The 22,166-nt window shown below is 33.9% G+C and overlaps 1 protein-coding gene across 1 annotated transcript; it reads left to right on the plus strand.

The window, feature by feature from the left end:
* Positions 1-2,432: 2,432 nt before the first annotated feature.
* LOC132730144 (protein MTO1 homolog, mitochondrial-like) lies at positions 2,433-18,202 on the plus strand. Its single transcript, XM_060715999.1, has 9 exons — positions 2,433-2,587; positions 7,690-7,806; positions 8,302-8,432; positions 12,721-12,748; positions 13,207-13,372; positions 13,660-13,778; positions 14,423-14,519; positions 15,700-15,757; positions 17,190-18,202. The coding sequence occupies exons 1-9, from the start codon at positions 2,488-2,490 to the stop codon at positions 17,280-17,282; spliced, it is 909 nt and encodes a 302-aa protein (XP_060571982.1). The 5' UTR covers positions 2,433-2,487; the 3' UTR covers positions 17,283-18,202.
* Positions 18,203-22,166: the final 3,964 nt, after the last annotated feature.

Consider the following 22,166-nt stretch of genomic DNA (forward strand, 5'->3'; position numbering starts at 1 on the left):
TGAGAACACTGGTACAAGAATGTTATAATATGTGAATTTTTGTGGAATTTTCTTCCTCTTCTAATTAATTAGTTGTGTTAAGGATTGTAAGAATGAAACCAATGGTATGATTTGTGGGGGAATCAATCATAGGATTTAAGATATTTCCAGTGTGCATTCTTGAGCATATGTGTAAGCATGAATAAAAGCTATTTATTACAGCTTTAAGATAATTGTATGCACATGTTATTGTATACAATGCATCTTCATTATCTATAGAGATTAAGCATTTTCAAAGGGACTGTTTAGTGTTTATTGTACTGATATTATGGTTTATTCATTGAGTTGTTTAGTTTACAGTAAATAATTATAAGTATATTAGGTGGTCTCACATAATCTACTGGTATCCATTTTTTTGAAACTGGAAATTTTAATAATATTGTTAAAAGAGATTGATGGTTTTATGGAGGTTTGAAGGTGTCTCTAGATCTGCCTCTCAACCCAGTAATTTTGGGTTCGAGCTCTAAAGTGGTCATGACCAGGTTTTCATATTGGTGCTACCAGTACTGGTTAGTTTCTGAGGATTAGTGTGTTCAAAAGTGATTCTTCGACATCAAGTTTTACTAAATATTTTTAAAAAACTAAACATGTTAAGACAGCCTGAAAATGAAATCTAATTATAAACTTGAGTTGAACATACAAGTAGTGAATTAAATATTATTTATAAACACAATCTGAAAATGATGTGATAATAGTTAATAAACCTTAACATATCCTTATGATAAAACATAATAGCTGATATAATTTACTCCCATGAATATTGTACTTATACATGTACATTACTTTATGATAAAAATAATAGATGCCAGATATAATTTTTTGGCATAAACCTTTTTACTTATGCATAATACCTTATGATGAAACATAGTAGCTATTATAATTTACTCCTACCAAAATTGTACTTATGTTGGTAACTGTGATATTGGTAAGCAGTCATGACATGTCAGTGTACTGTGAATGACATCAATTTGATGCCTGTGTGATAAAGGAAAAAGCTCTTACATTTTACTCCCTTTTTTGTCTGTTGAATATTTAAGAGAGGTTTTCAATTGTAATGTGTTAAGTGAAATATAATGTTCGTGCATTATATATTTTTACTGTGTGATAATGGAATAGAATCCCTTACATTTTACTCCCTTGTTTTGTCTTCTGAATATTTCAGAGGTTTTGAAAGTCATATTAAATTGCTATAATATGATAAGTGGAATATACAGTCATTGCATTATATATTTGGTTACAGGAATACGATACAAAAATCAAGAAGATTCAAAGCTTTTTTTTTAGATGAATTTAGTAACTTTATTCATAGCAATCCAATAAAAAGGTAACAGCTTAAGGGTATTAGAGCTCAAAGCAGCTTTTACGCAAAGTATTTCAATTGTTAAATCATGCAATCCTGTCAACATGTGCAGGCTTTATAAAATGTATAGGAAAAAACGTTCAGATTTCTTTTTCTATTGTTCAGAGTGACTTCAAGTATTTTGTTATAAGAAACTTCTGTAGTAACCTTGATGTAACAATATTGTATGCAGCGCCATCTGTTGTTGATGAATTGTTTAAAAATTCTCATAAAATGTGTATTTGTATGTACACAGGTCGATTGAATTCTTAAATAACAAAATAATTAATGATTAGAAAATGTCTATATGAAATGTTTTGTATTCATGATAGTTTGTTAATATCAAGTCTGTGAAGGCTGACAGTTAGTATAGGTTATATACAGAGTTTTAAGAAATTAATTTTTGAGCGAACAAAGTGTCGAGGTGAGAAAATTAGTTTTTTAAAACTCTGTATATAACCAGTATAACTGACTTACAGTTAAGCCCTGCCCATGCAAATCGAGTGCATTATGTAAATAGGTGGAGTCTATTAAATCGGCTTTTTTTAGTATAAATTTAATACAGTTGAGTTAGTACAGCACTGTATGGTAAATATTTCAGCAACATTTAAACAAAATAGAGCAATTTCATTGGCAGACATACTTTGGCGAACTGTAACAGAAATGAAAGTCAGAAGTAATGTTTGCTATTGGTTATTTTTTATTTTATTTCTAACTTAACTAGATAATAATGGTAAAAAGTTCAATGATAAAAAAATCATATTGTTTTAAAACAACATTTCTAGTAAAATGTACTGAAAACTTTATGCTGTCAGCTTGTGTAATACACGTATGTGTGTTTTGTAGAATCTTCAAAATGCGGGTATTACACCACTAAGTTTTAGTGGTCCGATTAAAATATATTAGTGCCTGCTCACTTTTCTTTTTTGTCCGTCAATGAACATCATTGTGATAGAATATTTAAGTATAAGCTTCTTTGTTATAGAATTCTGACCACTGGCAAAACTGATTGTGTATGAAATTAAGATTTGCCACTTCATAACATTGAAAATGACACTTTTGCATTGTAACAACAATATGTTAGAGCTTTTTTTGATAGAAAAACTCAAATGTATGTTATTTTGTATATTTCTAGGTTCTGTCCTTCACTAGAGTCAAAGATTTTAAGATTTCCTGGAAGAAAACATAGGGTTTGGCTGGAACCAGAAGGTAACAATTGATCATTTGATTTAAAAATTTCAAATTTGCAATTTTTAAAACACCCTCAGTACTACTTTATAATTTTAATTGCCTGAGGCAGTGCTTGCTAAATTGTTGAGCCTATTGTGTCATATGAACTTAAAACCTGCTGGACAGGTTAGCTCCCATTTCTGAAACTTGCATTTAAATGAAGCCTGTGCTTACTTCTCTTTGCTTAATTCTAGTAATTCAAAGGATATATAAAGCTACATTGTATCATCTTTTGAAATTATTTTTATGAAATTCGTCATCAGTAAAATTATATTGTTTCCATAATCATATGGCTGACACTCGATAGAGTTAAAATTGTTACATAGAATTGTTTTAACACACATGAATATTGTATGTAAACACCCGAACAAAATATTTTACTTTTACTATTTTAAGTAGAGTTTCGCTCCAACTGTCAAGCAATGATTTCATATATGCGCCATTTGCTTTTAAGGCAATATATTATGATTATATTTCTTTCATACAAGCATTTTGGAAGTACTCTTTTTAAAACTGAGCGGCAGATGTTAGGTAGCTTTATATAGCTGGAGACTTCTCCAAAATTACAAATGGACAGAGACCGCCTCCGTGGTCGAGGGGTTAGAGTTGATGACTTCTAATCCAGTTACCTCTCTGGCGTGGGTTCGATCCCCGGGAGATGCTTTGGTAGTTTAGCGCAGAGGAAGGGAGTCTAGTACTGGTGTAACTCTCCAGGAATGATGGATAGGAAACTACCCGCCTATATAACTGAAATACTGTTGGGTAAAGGCGTAAAATGAAACAAACAAAAAAAACAAATGGACAGTTAAAAATCATCATAGTGCCAGTGAATTGTAACATAATTTCCCTGAGGAACTGATTTTTATTAGTTAATGACCTAAGATAACTAATTTTTATATTATATAAAATTATTAGGCTGATTTACTGTAGATAAAGCTTAGCTTTTTTGTCATGCCTACAAGACCTTCCCTATCATTTTGTAATGAACTTGAGCTACTTTGAATTTGGAAGAGTCCATTTTCAGTTTTAGAGATTTCATTACAAAATATTTGAAAATAGAGCAGCCAATTGAATATGATAAAGGGAAGGCAAGGTCGTAAGTGTTTGTGATGTCTGCCTTGGTGGTTTAAACCTTTTGGTGGTCTCATAAAACCTGAGTGCACTGTCTTAGTCCAAGGAAGCAAATTGGACAGTGGTTGATATATGTTGCAAGAACTTGCTGAAATGTTTATGCTATATTACAGTTATAATGTACATGTAGGCAGAATTACATTTTTTTTAAATGTTAATTATATCAATGTACATATAGGCAGAATTACATTTTTTTTTAAATGTTAATTATATCAATGTACATATAGGCAGAATTATTTTTTTTTTAAATGTTATTTATATCAATGTACATATAGGCAGAATTATATATTTTTTTTAAATGTTAATTATATCAAAGAGAGTCTTCAACTTTGGTATCTTTTGGTATCTTTTACTTATTTATTTATTATGTATCTTTGGGTTAAATTCCATACACCATCTAAAAATGTACAGACAAGACTGATGTAAATTAGAACAAGGCTTGATCTCCTGACGTTTCCCATTATAGAAACCTTTTTTGTTAAATATTAATGATAATCTTATTGTCCAGTCAGGCAGTGTTTGATTGTACAATCCGATGGGGTGGGTTTTTTTCTCTCTATATTCAAAAACGTCCGGCTGTAGAAGGAGTTTCCATTGCCTGACGTTCCATTACAGGAACCTATTGTTAAGTGTCAATGATTATTATTATCGTCCAGTCAGTTTTTGATTACGCAATCCATTGTTTTTTGTCTATAGAAGTCCAGCAGATGAATGAGGAATGAGATGGGGGGGGGGGGGGGGGGGTGGAAAGACAGATTTATCTTGATATTGGTTCATGATAAGATGTCAGCAAACTGATACTGTCTGATGGAATTGCCCAGACATTGATTTATTTCACTGTATAGAAAATCAAGGGTGTGTATGTAAATTATAGTAATAGAAACACTGGTTGATAATGGGGTTTTCGCTCCAAAAAAAGTAAATCTGTTATTTCTTAAATATCAAGAATTATCCTTTAAGGCCATAAAATCAAATACAGTTGAAGCTTCTGCTTTGTGAACGATTGTCTTTTTTGTTGAATTGTCCATACAGATTTGTCTTTATGCTCCCTAAAAAAATTTGGGGAGCACATAATTATACTTTATCCATTTGGTGTTCCTATTGTACTTTCCTACAGTTTCTCTTAGGAACTTTATCTTCCATTCCCTTTTATGGTCTTCTTACATTGGATGTAGTTTTGGGTGACTTGAATCAAGGTCAAGGTCATGCACTGGTGCAAAAAAAAAGACTTTCAAACTTTTTTTCTCATACAGCCTCTATATATATATTGATTGATGTCCTTCATACCAATGTTAAGTAGATATCTTTGATGGTTCCCTATAATAGAGGTAGAGTTAGGGGCCATTGGATTCACGGTCACCGATGCTTAAAAATATATTTATTTGCTCATACATATACATTAATCATGTGTATGACAAATGTGTATGACAAATTAATTTCATATCTGGTACAAGTATTAGTAATACTATCTCTGAATAAAGATAACCCTGTTAATAAAGGCCATCTTTTTTGATAACCCTTTATTGATAAGATGGAATAAAGTTGTGGTCTTTAACGATTGAGCATGGCTATGGTCTAGTGAACATTTGTGCCAAGTTTTATCAGTATTGATGCATTTTTCTTAGTTTCATAGCAGTTTGAACTTGTTACAGGACTGCTTTTCAATGAAAACGGACATTTTTCGCAATACACTAATGGGGTAAAAGGTTAACATAGGTTTGACTATAATAGATATTTATAGTTCATTTGTTATTCTATAAATGACCTAATGATCCTTTTTTGAATGATTTTGTTTGCAATCTTCAAAAAAACTGCATGTAAATAACTTGTTTAACTTCTCCTTTCTGTAAATATTGGAAATTAACAGTTTTTGTGGCATTTACTGTTCCTGAAATTATTTTGATACCAGTTTAATGGGGGATTTTTTTTCTGTAACAGAACAATCAATATTATAAAATAGATGCAATATTGTTGATGATAGAAAAGATGTCTGGGCAATTTATTTCAGTTCTTGACTGGCAAGTTTTCTATTTTATAGAATCCCTGAGGCCGGTAGAAATATTGTTAAGGTCTAATAGCCTTATAAACAATTAATTTTCTTTCCATTTTTTGAGACTGCACAAGAATTAGTAGTATGATGCCTATTTTTTTTTTCTTCTCAGAATACTATTTTTTTTTCTCAACCACAGTGTTTCACTTAGGAACTTATGTGAGGAAGTTTGTAGTTACACAAAAAGTAAGGTCAATACTGGCACAAATTCCAGGACCACAATATTCTTAATTAATTTTCTTAAAGTATTTTTGTTGTTTGTGTTTATTTTTTTTTAAAGTTTTTTATGCTCCCCCATTATATATATGCATGTAGTTGCAGGTCTGTCCTTCCTTCCTTCCTTCCTTCCTTCCTTCCTTCCTTCCTTCCTTCCTTCCTTCCTTCCTTCCTTCCTTCCTTCCTTCCTTCCTTCCTTCCTTCCTTCCTTCCTTCCTTCCTTCCTTCCTTCCTTCCTTCCTTCCTTCCTTCCTTCCTTCCTTCCTTCCTTCCTTCCTTCCTTCCTTCCTTCCTTCCTTCCTTCCTTCCTTCCTTCCTTCCTTCCTTCCTTCCTTCCTTCCTTCCTTCCTTCCTTCCTTCCTTCCTTCCTTCCTTCCTTCCTTCCTTCCTTCCTTCCTTCCTTCCTTCCTTCCTTCCTTCCCTTCCCTTCCCCTTCCCTTCCCTTCCTTTCCTTCCGTGGTCGAGGGTAGAGTCTATGACTTCTACATGTAATCCAGTTACCTCTCTGGCGTGGGTTCAATCCCTGGGAGATGCTTTGGTAGTTTAGCACAGAGGAAGGTATTCTAGTACTGTTGTAACTCTCCAGGAACGATGGTTAGGAAACTACCTGCCTATGACTGAAATACTGTTGGGAAAAGGGGTAAAAATGAAACAAACAAACAAACAAATCCTTTCTTCCTTCCCTCCCTCCCTCCCAATAGGCTAGTATGGCATCTGCATGGCAAATAGGGCACCAGTATCACAAATAGGGGAACCAATTTGACAATATATAACACTATCACAACAGACTTAGCATGGCAATAGCACAGCAAATAGGGCACCTGTATGACAAATGGGCAATAGCAAAGCCAAAGCTTAAAAATGAGATAGGGACAATAGCAGTAGTCAAACTTAAAGTCTTAGAGTAATTTAGAGGATTGACATGATTAAACCTTTGTTTTAGACACTAATACTGCCTTGTATTTCTATTTTGGTAATGCACTGTTATCATTCTCAATAATCATGGATTACTCTTTGATCATGAAACAACCTTTACAATTGAAATAAGAAGTGTTATAGTACAATATAAACAAGATTTGTTTAATAATGCTACAGAATTCTGTGAATTGCAGACAATCAAAATTTGATTTGTCATAATTGACAGAAGATAGTTTTAAAAAAGAAAATCATATACCAGGCATGATTGATCAATATTGCCTATATTAAACAGGGTAATTATAGCCCCCTTTGTTTATTGTCGCTGTTCCTGGATGGCGACAAGACTTGACAATTTCCACCTTTACACCGCATGCCCTAGCGAGCCAATCAGAATGGAGAATTTAATACCACTTGATAACAATAATGGATGACAAAAGACCTCAAAAGGGGAGCCTGGGTGGCACGCCATCTGCCATGTTTTTTGTGTCGGGTTACCTTTAATGTAAAAAGTTGAAATCTTTATGTGCAGAAAAAATACCAGTGTGTAGGCTCCTGCGGGGTAAACAATGTTTGGAATGTTTGTTTTCATAGAAGGAAAAGCTCTATTGTTAAGGATAGGTTTTATTTCATGAAATGATTTTATTTTCCGAAATACTCGGCTGAACTGCGATTCCTAGCTAATGGAAATGCTTATCCTTGTTTTTACACAGAATTTCTTTGTTTGTCATAAGTCACTAATAATGTACATGTTTATTGTATTTTTCAGGGTTTGACAGTGACCTGATATATCCTAATGGCCTTGGTTGTACTATGCCAGTAGAATATCAGCAACAGATTATCAATTGTATTAAAGGCCTTGAAAATTGTAAAATTCTTAAACCTGGTAAGCTTTGTTGTTTTTTTCTTGAAATAAACATTTGAATTATCTGTCTAGGTCAAGTAGTCATTTATTGAGTGATAAAAAATAATCAATGATTGTTTTATTTGAATTTGATCGTTCATGTAGAAATGGATTTAATTTTCAAAATTATGTAATATTATAAGCATATTTAAACATTGTAAATGTTAGGTAAAATATGTTAAAAAAAATGTTCTTTCAGGGTAAATAAACAGAACATTAGTGGGTTTAAATGTATTTTTAGCTGGACCAACCAAAGAATAGTGAGAGCTATTGTACTCACCCAGACGTCGGCCTCGCAGGTTACAGTTCCATTAGGTTTTTTGTGTTTAAGTTGGTATCTTCAAAACTACTGAAAGGAATGAAACTTCACGCACATTTGAGAGCATAATAATAGGGCACTGGCCAAGGCCCTTAACTCTAACATGGATTTTGACAGAATTATGGCCCTTTTTTTAACTTGTATAATTTGTTTTCCAGGTTATGGTGTAGAGTATGATTTTATAGATCCACGTCAACTTAAACCATCACTGGAAACATTACTTGTACAAAACCTGTTTCTGGCTGGACAAATAAATGGTACAACAGGCTATGAGGAGGCTGCAGCACAGGTTTGTAGTTAACTCAAAAATATTTGAGCCGCGTCATGACATTACCAACATAGTGTGTTTGCGACCAGCATGGATCCAGACCAGTCTGCGCATCCGCGCAGTCTGATCAGGATACATGCTGTTCGCTTACCAACTCTATTACAAGTAGAGAAACTGATAGCGAACAGCATGGATCCTGATCAGACTGCGCGGAGGCGCATGCTTGTCTGGATCCATGCTGGTCGCAAACGCATAATGTTGGTTTTGTTGTGACGCAGCTCATTTCTTCTTTCACACTTTATTTGGGCTGTAGATACATGGACCTTTCTTACTTTGAGTGGAGTAAGGTGTCACTTGTCAGGTTGCCAAGGTCAATGTTACCAATGATAAAAATAGATTTTAACACCTCCTCTTGCAGCATGTATTTATTCATTGACTGATTTCTTTCATATTTAGTAGTTAAATACCTTAGTTGGTCCTCTAAGCTTGAGGTGTAGGAAGTGGTTACATGTGTGAACGTTAAGATTTTTACACTGTTACTTAATAAGGCCTGCTTTTATTTAGGTCTTATTCATAACTTAGGTGGTCCTCTTAACTTTGACTGGACATTGTAGTCTCTTGGGTCAAGGTCAAGGTTACCAGTGATATCTCTTCTTTCACGATATTTGTGGGTTTCTTTTAGGAATTTTTGTTTCATAAAGATCAAGACAAATCTGGAGGTGTGCTGCTTTAACATTCTTGCCTGTAAATAATTCATTTAATGAGCCCATTGTCTGGAGAATTTTGTTTATATTTGGAGACCAAATTGTGTCTGAAGAGATACATTAAAGTGCTCTTTGGTTTGTTAAATGTCCCCATTGACCTCATGAAATTTTGTCCTGCATTTATCCAAACAGACTAAAATATAAAATATCAGTGTCTGTCATTCAAGAAGATTGCCTTGATTTCATTGTGTCTATGGAATGGCATATTTAGTGAGGTTTTAGTGACTTGAGGTTTTTCTTCTTCTAAAACTTGTTGAAAAGTATTTTTTATTGATGCTTAACCTGCAGGAAAAGTAAGTGATTAGTCTTTTCCACCATTATACAGCCAGGCCAGTCTGCATACCAGTGTGCAGTCTGAACTGGTGGTGGTGGTGTTGGTAGTTTTCACTCCGGATCACGGCTGAGTAAGCCACATTGAATTTACCAGAGCTCATTTCAGCCACCGCATCATTCCTAGGCAGGCTGTCAAGCAGTTTACCAGTACTAGTTACCTTCACTTTTGCAAGGAACTGATTACTCATGTACATGCCAGAGCAGAGGTACAGTGCAAATGGGGGGGTTAGTATTTTTGTTAGGTTATTATTACTTGTTATAAACTTATTTGTTGGCCTGTTGGTTTAAAATCAATTGTTACCATTACTTATGTAATGTTGTCATCTTTTTCACCAGTGACAATTTCTTTTGATATGAATTTTCTTTGCCACCCAAAACAAAAACAACAAGAGCACCGCTAGGCGGAGTATTATATGCCTGAAAGTGTGTTGTTGTTTTTTTTAAGTGAGGATGAAGCATTTGTAAGACATGGGAATTCTATAAAGTATTACCTCCTTCAAATAGTAATCCTCCTATAAAGTTTGAATATTGTGGGCCAAATGGAACTTAAGTTATGCTCCGGAATCTGTTTTCAGTTTTAAGATAATAGTGACCTTTAACTTTGACCTTGTGACCCCAAAATCAATAGGGGTCTTCTACCGAATATGGACAATCATCCTATGAAGTTTGAATATTGTGGGCCAAATGGAACTTAAGTTATGCTCTGGAAACTGTTTTCAGTTTAAAGGTAATAGTGACCCTGACCTTTGACCTTGTGACCCCAAAATCAATAGGGGTCTTCTACCCAGTATGGACATCATACTATGAAGTTTGAACACTGTGGGTCAAATGGAACTTAAGTTATGCTCCGGAAAATGTTTTCAGTTTTAAGGTAAGAGTAACCTTGACCTTTGACCTTGTGACCCCAAAATCAACAGGGGGTGTCTTCTACTCAATATGGACAATAATCCTGTGAAGTTTGAACACTGTTGGCCAAACCGCCTCCGTGGTCGAGGGGTTAGAGTCGATGACTTCTAATCCAGTTACCTCTCTGGCGTGGGTTCGATCCCCGGGAGATGCTTTGGTAGTTTAGCGTGGAGGAAGGTAGTCTTGTACTGGTGTAACTCTCCAGGATCCATGGTTAGGAAACTACCCGCCTATATGACTGAAATACTGTTGGGAAAAGGCGTAAAATGAAACAAACAAACAAACAAACTGTGGGCCAAATGGAAACTAAGTTATGCTCCAGAAACTGTTTTCAGTTTTAAGGTAATTGTGACCTTAACCGTCGACCTTGTGACCCTAATATCATTAGGGGTCTTCTACCCAATATGGACAATCATCCTATAAAGTTTGAATATTGTGGGGCAAATGGAACTTTAGTTATGCTCCAGAAACCAAATTGCTAACGAACGGACGTCCTTTCATTTGTATTCTTGCTGGGTATTTTAGTGTAAAAAAGTACCAAAAAAATACATAAAAATTCATTAAAAACACTCAACAATACATATGGAATGAGTAGGATTGGTAGTAGTTATTTTGTACCCATCATATGTGTGCTCAGACAGAAATCATCCAAACATGGACTTTTTACATAAATCTGCATGTTCTTGATACATTAATTTCATTAGATTTAGAATAATGTGGAGCTTGCAAAACAGAGAATTTACAAGGGGTCAGAGAGTATTATTTCCTATATTGATGTGAAGATGACTGAGCTCAAATGTTTTCTTGGTTATTAAAGTAGAAAAAATAAGTTATTTAAAGCCCTATCATTTTTAGTTCTTTAAAAACTTTTTTATTTTGGTATCTTGTTACAGTTTTGAAAAGATATACTGATTTGCCCTATAAATGAACTATCTATGCTCTGTTGGCAATTGGTAAAATTACAGTGAATTAGTATTGTGTATGGAAATCAAGATACTACACTTTACTGCATGTTAAGTGCTACTTTCCTCCATTGTTTAATTTACATCTAGCATGCTCTAAATCCATTATTAGAACATTATTAAATGCATGTTTGACATTTCTAAAGAATTAAATAGATAAGGATTTCTAGGGCAAAATGTGCCTTTAAAGATTCTCCCATGGGAGTTATTCTTACGACTTTATATGTATACAAGATAACTAACAATTTTGGTTGAATTTCTTCACAGACAAAGTGGTAACAACTGCAATTAATGATGATGGTTTCTCCAGAAGAATCAAATTTAAAAAACATTAAGACCTCATTGATTTTACAAGGGAAATTAATTTGGTGATTTATTCCGGGCAGCTGCTTTTTATTTACCAAAAAAAAAATTATTTGAGAATGAAAAGCAGTTTTGAGAATTTTTTATAACATTATTTGATAACATGTATTTGTAAATTGGGTTGCATACATAGTACATATACAATCAAACATGTGTTAAAGGACACTGTTAGATTAAGACCAAAACTGCAACTAGATTTCTAGTTAATACTCAAAGACCACCTCAGTTTAAGGACTATAGGAGTGAATCAAACATATTCTGGTTAGAATGTATGGGAGTTAAGAAAGACCCTGCTGTAAACTGATTACATTTAATTCTTCCCTCTTTGTAATTGTGGAGAAATGGGTATTTTAATGGATAGGTATCTAGGAAAGAGGGTTAGCTGGACTGATTGTGTAGATATAACCAAAGATATGTTGAAATCGGCATAAATAGGAGACAAACAAATAAAATAAAAAAGTAATGATTGCCCTTGTCATAAAAATGGTAGAAAAACAAAGTAGTATTATACTGCACTTGAACATTTGTAGGACCTTACAAAGATAGAGTTTTAATGCTTAGTTTGTTGATTTGTCTGTTTTTTATGCTGATTTAATTTTGATGCTGCATTTATTGGTTTGTTTGGTTTTTATGCTGATTAAAATTTTATACTGAACACATTTTTGGTCATAATAATCTTGATGGTAGGTCCACATAACTGACTTTCCTGGAAAACTAACCAATAATAAGCAGTTTCTTCACATTGTGAGCAAATACTAATCTGATTCAGCGTTGAGAGACAATTACGCTCATCTATCACCGGGAAATTTCGTCTTGCCAAAGGATTGAACAAGCAACCCCAGGATTTAAAATCTGGTACTCTGAAAATCTGATTAAGCTGAGCAGGCTGACAAGTTTTGATGCAACACTTATGGATAGAAAAAGGATTAAATGGCCTAATGGTTAGAGTTCTTGCCTCTTTAACCACTCTGGTATCATGGGTTTGCTGATATGAGACTCACTAGAAAAGGTATTTCATTTAAATTCAAGGCCGAGGTATTTCTTTTTATATTGAGACCAAAATTTCTGCATCCTAAAATTGAGTCTATGTATATTTCATTTTCAACATTAGGTCAAAGACATGTTCTCAGTTTGACTATTTGAATTGTGATCACCCAGGTGTAGGTTTTGGCTTCACACTTTGAACCAGTTTTTGCTTGCAAGTATGTATCTTTAAAACTACAGAAGGGAATGGGTTGCAACTTCACACACTTATTTGAGAGCATTATATGAGGTCACAAATTTTAATGAAAAAATTATTATCATCAAAATGTGACTGCAACACCAAGTGAGTACAATAGCTCTCCCTATTCTTTGATTTATCAAGCTTAAAACTGCTTAATAGGGTGTTAAGCAATAACTATAGTATTAATTATTCTTTTTAAATTCCAAAAACTTAGCAGATAAAATTCCTCTTTTTTCTTGAAGGTTATGAGGCTGGATGTGTCAGTAAGCATAGATTTAACATGGCTACACAGATTCAAGATAAACTGGAAGAAAACATCGCTCTGTTACAGTCTATTCAGGTACCAGCCAAACAGTGGACAAAGTTGCAAATATCAAAATTATACAAGGATAGAACAGATAACAAAAGGTATTATATTAAGCCCTACCCTGCTGAATTTCTTAAATGGACTAGTCCATCGTCTTAATTTTGGAACTGTCCATTATTAATTTGTGGATGTCAAGATGAAATTATTATCAGCTAGCACTATTTTCTGTCGGTAAAGCTTGAAAATTGCACTCTGACCTTAAATGGAACCAAACAAGTTGAAAAATGATGAAAGAGTGAAAGTTATTTATTAAACACACTCTTGCACCAGGTATTTAGTTTGGTAAAGATTTTTTTTTTATATTATTCTGTTTCAATTACAATTTCAGTGCAATGGATGCTTTAAAGTTAGCTGGTGTTACTATGGAAACATTACTGGATTTATTTCCTGATCAACTTGGACATCTAAAGGAAGATTCACTACTATATACAAGGCTTGGAATTGAAGGTAGGGTTCATTTTTTGTATTAATTTGCACAAATGAGCTGCGCCGTAACAAAACCAACGTAATGCGTTTACGACCAGCATGGATCCAGACCAGACTGCGCATCCGTGCAGTCTGATCAGGATCCATGCTGGTTTCTCTACTTGTTAAAGGGTTTGTAAGCAAACAGCATGGATTCTGATCAGACAGTGCAAATGCGCAGGCTTGTCTGGATCCATGCTGGCCGCAAACGCATTATGTTGGTTTTGTCATGACGCGGCTCAAATATACTTTGTATCTTTAATTGAAGTAGAAGATATATTTTGAACCTAGTAGTTTGTACATCCTTCTTTTATTCTATTTTACTGTTACTTGTAGCACAGTCTTAACTTGACAGATATCTTAGATATCTGTATCTTGACAAAGACCCATAACATGTTGTCAAGGAAACAGATGATTAACTATAAGCAAATTTCAGAAGAATTTTAGCCAGGTTTTCCAAAAAAAAAACATTTTCCTTAAGGGATTTTGACGAAACTTTTACAGAAGCTATGTCATCAAGTGCTCTGGCTAAAAAAATCTGTTCCTACATTACTATTTAGTGTTGTATTACTGCGGTGGTATAGCATTTTTTACAAATGCAATCTTGTTTTTCTTTTATCAAACAGCTGTATATAGGGCCCATGTAGGTAGACAGTTGGAGGATATTGAGAATATGAGGAAAGATGAACAACTTATACTACCAGATGATCTGGATTTTATGGGGTATTTCTTTTATATTATGCTTACCCTAACCCTGCTAATTCAGAAAGTGTTTAACCATTGTCATCAATATATGAGCCGCGTCACGACAAAACCAACATAGTGGGTTTGCGACCAGCATGGATCCAGACCAGCCTGCGCATCCGCGCAGTCTGATCAGGATCCATGCTGTTCGCTATCAGTTGTTCGCTATCAGTTCGCATTATGTTGGTTTTGTCGTGACACGGCTCATATAGCCACGCCAGCCTGCACAGTCAAAGCTGCTCTGCTTTTATAGAAAAATTATTACTATTCAGTCAGTAAATATTTTGAAAATTTCACTGATAATAATGAAAGTTTAAGTTCAGATTTCAGATTAAAAGATGGACAAGTCACTTTAAGATATTTAACATGGTGAGAATCAACAACTGTAGAGCATTAGGAAAAATCTCAAGGCAAAACACCAAGAGTGATTTGTTTAATAAAAACAGCCTCTATATACAAATACTACTACTTTTACAATGCAATATGAACTACAAATGAGTATGTCATGAAAAATTGTGGATATGTATATTTTATTAGTTATAAAGATTTTTGACAGGTTATATGGCCCTATATATAAATGTTTTTTTTTAAATATATATAACCTGGGCCATTAGATGAGGGTTATACCAATAAATGCAAACAACTGTTTATATTTGGTCATATAACCTGTCAAGAATCTATATAACAAATTTATTAAACAGCAAACTTCCTTTGTAAGGGAAAACAAATTTCTTTGTAAATGAACAGCACTGATGAGTATAATTTATATAAACTTCATGATTATCCAATGAAAAGCATTGTTACAAACATGCAGTTTTATATTTAAGTCTTATTTGTAAGATATGAAAAACACGCGCACATTTAATCATGATATAACAACTGCAAAATTTGTATGTTATTTGAGCCGCATCACGACAAAACCAACATGACGGGTTTGCGACCCGTATGGATCCAGACCAGCCTGCGCATCCGCGCAGTCTGATCAGGATCCATGCTGTTCGCTTACAAACTCTATAAAAAGAAGAGAAACCGATAGCGAACAGCATGGATCTTGATCAGACTGCGCAGATGTGCAGTCTGATCAGGATCCATGCTGTTCGCAAACCCATTATGTTGTTTTTTTATCGTGACGCGGTTCATTTGTATTTTTTTATATCAGAATACAAGGCATATCAACTGATGCCAGGATGAAGCTTGCAGAGTGCCGGCCACATACGGTGAGTAATTTACTGTACAAAGTAATCCTAGGGTTTATTTGATAAAGCTGTCAGTTTAAAACTTTTTGCTAATTCCATTCTTTCGATTTTATATTAACATGTTCTTTGCTATATACTTTTTACCTGGTGGAACTGAGAGTAATTAGTCCTTTAAAGGAACTCCACTGAGATTAAATGGCTTAAAATCATACATTTTGAAAATTTTCATAAATCAACTCGTGTACTTAAATGGCAGCTATGCAACAGATAATATATCAGATAAAAAATCATTTTTTATATGCCTTTTTGGCCGATTTGAGTGAAAAGCTCAGGGTAAGTTTGCATAATAGAATTTATTATTTCAGAGAAATGGAGTGAGAGAATGATCACAAATTATTGGTCCAGCCCTTCATCAAGTTATACAAAAATCTTGAAAAATGTTTTCCGGTCCAATCATGTCAAAACACCTCAGTGGAGTCCCTTTAAGGAAAACAGGTTTTTCCCACATCTTGAATATTACATCTGTGTGTAGGATAATTAGACTAGTTTAAAAAAAATTCATTTAACTGATCAATAAGATTTAAAAATAGTAGATACTGGTTGATGAATTTCAGTTCCTAAACAATTTCAATCTGTGTGCAAGTTTTGAGGTTCAGAACTGTTCACTATTTTGGGGAGAGGATGTGTAAGCAGCCGGATAGCTCAGTTGGTAGAGCTGCAGGACGGTATTCCTAGCATCATGGTTTGGAGCCCCGGTCAGACTGCATCAGTCCTTTTCTTCCCGAAATCTGAGAAAAGTTCTGATATGTGACACAAGTTCTCTGACATTTTGCCAGGGATTTCAATTAAACTTTTCTAGAATGCTTGTCATTAAGTGTCCTCATGTACATTGTTCCGAGGGGTTCTCTATGGCCCAGTTGTTAAGGTGTTTGTCTTTAAATCACTGTCCCCACACCACTTTGGGTTTGTATCACATCAGGGGCTTTTGATTCTTATATTTGAAGAAACTATAAAGCTAGCTAGCTTACAGGAGGTAAAATGATTCTGCTATGATACCTGCTTGTGCCTGGAATAAAGTGATAAAATGGGTAAGAGGATGTCTAGGGTCAAGCTGGAAAGTTGCCATAATTGTCATCTTTACATTGTCCATTTGACTTTAAAAACCAGCATATCTAAATATAAAATGGGATGTTTTTAATTTGATACTTTTCAGTAGAATTATGGCCCTTTTGTGTTATTTTTCATTTTACTTATGTAATATTGGTGAGAAAGTCTTGTTTGATGACAATACCCTATCAATTGTTTAAACATATTTTGAATATGTCATAATTACTTGCAAAAATTAATGGAATCTGACTAAAGTTCAGATCTTTTGTCCAACATTAAGTGTAGTGTTAAGTAGGACCATATTGTCATAAATTTTTAATTCATTTTTGAATTATCTATGTTTCAGATCGGAGCTGCCAGTCGTATTCCAGGGATGACACCAGCAGCCATTGTAGCACTTCTAAAATTTGTGAAATATAAACAGAGACAGACTGTATGACGATATAGAAATAGATTGCCAATTTGTCATTGAGAAAATTTTGTGGTTCATCCCTTACATGCATAACCAGGATCCGCGGTTTATAAAGAAATTCTCAAAGCTCAATACTCAGATCTCACTTATTTGATTGGTCAGAAACTGCCACAGCAAGTATACTGACCAATGTAAATCCTGAGATTTGAGACAGAACTCAGGAAAAAAATGTTTATTATCCTTTAGGCCTGAAGCATTGTATATTATATAAGAAAAAAAACAACAACACTACCATATATAGTGCTGAAATGCTTAAACCCAAATAACCTCAATAATTACCATTATTGTTAGTAGTTGGAAAGACTACTGCACCAGTGTGAATTTAAATATTTTGCCAGTAACAAATGTAGACAAGGCTATCATTAAAGAAGGCCCATAAGGCATGTACCTCCAACAGCCCTTTGTGACTGAGGGGTTGCCGTTTATGGTTGAGGCATAAGAATTGTAGCCACTATTTATCCCTGCATGATTATAAGGGAAGAAAAACGAGTCTGAATTACTGGAGTCTATGCATCTGTTAGCTGCAGTAGGTGAGGTGGTTTTAATCCCTGTTGATGCTTTTAAGTTTGTAACATCCGAGATCAGCCAAAATCATCTTTTCTGTTTCGGCGCCATAATTATGTTTTGGTGCGCTGCAAAACCAAACAAACAAATAAACAAAATGTACCACCATCACTATTCTGGTAAAAGCTTCTTGTATAAAAATAATGTTATTTCATAGTCAGTTCCTCCATGTTACAAAAATGTATTTACATACATATTTTTGGTTGTGTGTATTCCTATTTCTGCTATTTTCTTGTTACATGACTAGTGTGGTGTGTTAACTCATTTTTAAAGTTTTAAACAAAAAATTTCCCAAGAACTTTTTAAATAAAGTGATATTTATGTACTTACATGTTGTTTTTGTTCATTACTATCCCAGAAAGACAAAAGTATGTAAAGGGAAATAACATGTACATTAAGTGTTTGCAATTTTATACATGATTACTTCCCTTTAATTGGGTTTTTATCTGTCATATATTTGTACATCATTCAAAAGATTCTCACGGTGACCAGTTGATGATCACAAGCAACAAGGTGTGAGTGAAAAACGTGTTGCTTATTTTCCGAGAAAACACAATTTTCTGTTGCAGTTGCCAAGAAATTGTAAATCTTCTAGGTTAGGTAGATCTAGTTCTATTTTATTGTGATACATTGTATGTATGGTAAATATCTGCAGAAGTGAGGATAAATATCCTTGCCTGAAACAAAAGTTTCAGAATCTACTTAAAATGTCAATTTATTTCGACTATGCACAATGGTATGTACCATGGTTTGTGCGTCTGTGATTTTCTGAAGGCCTAAAATACATTTTAAAAATACCGCCACCTGTGATTAGACGTTTAAAACGCTACAATATGATAAAAAAATAATAGACAAAATTGGATTTTTAACTTTTAATTAGGAACAATGAACAACTTTGTACCTCTAAATAAGTTTTAATTAGGAGAATTATAAGTTGGACTTTGTATCTTCTTATTATAAGTTGAGAAAGAAAGTCTTCATTAGCATTTTCCAAGTAAGACTGTTAGTCCTAATAAGGAGAGACGATATTCTAATTTCGCTTTTCATACCGAATATGTTAGGCATTTTATTTCTCCAAAAACCAATTAGGATGTTAAGCTTTTTGTTTAGTTACACAACTAATTAGGTTTTTATTTCTCCTATATAGGAGTGACAATCTTAACTAGGGAGAATGGGACAAAGTGCTGTCCGCCCCGTTTTAAGAGGGTAGACATTTCCTGATTGCTATGGATAAGGTGGTAATTTTCACATGTCTGTTTGGAACATTCATTTTTCGTCTTTTTAAGTTCGCTATGAAATTGTGAAAAGTTCGTACATAACTTTTAGGGAAATCTTGAGTTTACAATTTTTCTACATTGTATTTTATATACATAATAGAATTATTTCATTTTTGCAAATCATGAACGTTTCAAAAATGTTTTATACGCATGTATCAGGGAGATAGTTTCTCACTTTGTTTGCAAATATTTACCTTTGTGGGCTTTATTTGCCAAATAACGCTCGATTTGTGATATAAAAAGTAATGTGACGGACTGCAAGAAAAATCCTTCCGACTTCCCTTCTCGACGTGCACGCAAGGCATAGATCACACCAGATGGGTGACCTTTATCTGGTGTGATCTAGTTGGGTCACTTAGCTGGTGTGACCCAACCAACGGCGTAGGGTGTGGCCCTACAAAGAGCTGCTGCTCCCGGAAGAGGTGCCTTTCCTCTATATTGTCTACTGCGTTCAAGACCAAAGAATTCACTGGGTCCTAGAGAAGATCTACGACGAAAGACGGCATGAGAAGACCTCCGTTTCGGCTCTACAATCAGCGAAGTTAAAGGCGAACTAAGTCCTCCGTTGCAGGTTCTACGACCAGCGACGTGTCAGAAGCCGATAGTCTGGGATATATGGCAAAGCCGGCGCCTAGTATAAACAAAACTAAACACACACACACTGCAAGAAAAATAGATTTTTAAAAGCTTGAGCAGACGACAGTAATCCTCAACCTGCTGCTGAATGTGTGAAAATAACTTCTCAAGCTTCCATTTTATTTTTGGAACTGCCCTTTATATTAATCTGGAAATATGAAGATAGAAATTTGATTATAGGTCACCCAGCATTACAGAACCTGGTTCAGACCGCATGGATGTTCAGCCCGGCTTGGCTCTGTACTGGCTGTTTCATTTCGATTCCAGCAGGGTAAAGATGCTGTATTGTTAATGTCAATTGTCATAATTTACACTATTACTTTTGATCAAATACGTCGGACTAGTAATCTAAGGATTGCTTGCTGTGTGGGTTTAAGTCTCATCAGGGGCAAGTCGTAGTTCCTGGAGCAAGAAACTTTAATTAAACTCAGTGCTTGGTACCCAGACCGTATTTACCTGTGCCAGTGATTACAAATTGCTGCAGCGATGACAAAACTAAGAATTTACTGACTATACTACAATAGGTTTTAAATTTGGTTGATATATTTACTAATTACGCAAAAAAACTGGCCAAAATTCATAATTTTATCCTGAAAATTCTTTTTTAAAACTTATTAAAGGATTTTTCAGAATCATTTCAACTATTTAGTACATAAGAAAAAACAACAACAAAAACACACACACTTAAAATGTTTCTTTATCATCTGATTACACATTTCTAAAAGATTTTGTAAAATATTGTCAATTTTCTATTCCTTATGGTTCTTATTTTACCAATCTAAGGCATGAGCTGTTCTGATGAATAAAAAAACAACACTAAATTGAATTATCAACAGGAATAAACTCTGTCATGTACGTAAATTTTGCCTCTATAGGAGAAGCAAGTAAATGACTGCATACATTGTGTTAAAATGTAATAAATTCGAAAAAATTTACGAAACTAAATTTCAACATTGGTACTGTGACGTCATATGATGACGTCTTGAAAAAGAACGCATGACGTTATGCGGCAAAATAAGTAAAAATGACTTAAATCACTAAAAAAGACTGGTTTGACATTTTTGCTTGTAAAATATATCAGAATGATAAGAACTAGTCGATAACAGAAAAGATCGATAACAGGATAAATAGAATGATTGGTCCTATGGATGGAGAACTATCTGACCAAAGGCTCACCCAATAAATTCCTCCGCCTCGCCAGATCCAAGGCACCAACCTATTAATTATTCTCTATCACTTCAGACATCAAGAAAATGGTGAACAATGCAATCAAAAATGTAAAAATGTTTAGTGATACATGTATTTAAAATAACATTGGTAATACAAATATAAGATTCGTTTCTCCCCCTCTGCTTTTACCATGGCTTGGGACATGCTAGAAGTTAAAACTGCACACATCCAGATATTTTACTTCCTTCAAAAATCAATCAAAATTTAGGAAAAATAAAACAAAAAACAAAAAAAACGGACATGCATACTTCTTTGATTCAATTCAAAATTAGCTTATTACAAAATTTAAAAATATTGTTATATTAATTCTAACCACTTATTAATGAATTCAAAATTAGCTTATTACAAAATTTAAAAATATTGTTATATTAATTCTAACCACTTTTTAAAGGAATAATATTACGCAATGTACATAAAAGGAAATAAATATAACTATAAAATATAGATAAAATATAATTTTTTTGTAGTTTTCTGAACTTCAAATCTTAATATTTAACTTATTGATGGAACATATAATTATTTTCATTTAAAACAATATGAATCTGGAAGTGTGCTCAGTTTACAACTAGGCAGCATTGGGAGAAGTGTAGCGATTGACCTTTTTGACACATACTATTTTCCGGTAGTTACAGATTTAGCTCTGGGGGATTACACCTAATGAAGTATAAATTATACACCTTATGAAGTATAATATTATAGAGGATATTCAAATTTTTTTTATAAATACACAATTTATTTTCATTGAGTGGTATGAAAACAAATATTTCATGAGTGGCTACAGCCACGAGTGAAATATGATAATTTTCATACCAAAAGATAAAAATAAATCCTGTATTATAGAAAAAGACTTGAATTTTCTGTTTATTATATACATTTTTAGCTCGACTATTCGAAGAATATGAGAGCTATTGTAGTCGCGTCGGCGTCAGCGTCGGCGTCCGCTTTGGTTAAAGTTTTTTGTAAAGTCAAATATCTCAATTATTACTTGAGATATTCAATTGAAACTTACAATACTTATTTATAGTAACAAGGTACATCAGATTGACAAGTTGGATAACTCTGCCTACAATATTGACAGAATTATGCCCCTTTTTAACTTAGAAATTTTGGTTAAAGTTTTTTGTAAAGTCAAATATCTCAATTA

The sequence above is a fragment of the Ruditapes philippinarum genome, unplaced genomic scaffold, assembly GCF_026571515.1.
Source record: "Ruditapes philippinarum isolate M1 unplaced genomic scaffold, ASM2657151v2 ctg4701_1_1_1_1, whole genome shotgun sequence".
NCBI lineage: Eukaryota > Metazoa > Mollusca > Bivalvia > Venerida > Veneridae > Ruditapes > Ruditapes philippinarum.

Excerpts from the sequence above, each read along its gene's own strand:
- LOC132730144 (XM_060715999.1), top strand. The coding sequence starts at position 2,488 with ATGTATGTTATTTTGTATATTTCTAGGTTCTGTCCTTCACTAGAGTCA. Across the intron at positions 7,807-8,301 it reads TTGTAAAATTCTTAAACCTG|GTTATGGTGTAGAGTATGAT; the intron begins GTAAGCTTTGTT and ends TTTGTTTTCCAG. Across the intron at positions 13,373-13,659 it reads GATAGAACAGATAACAAAAG|TGCAATGGATGCTTTAAAGT; the intron begins GTATTATATTAA and ends TTACAATTTCAG.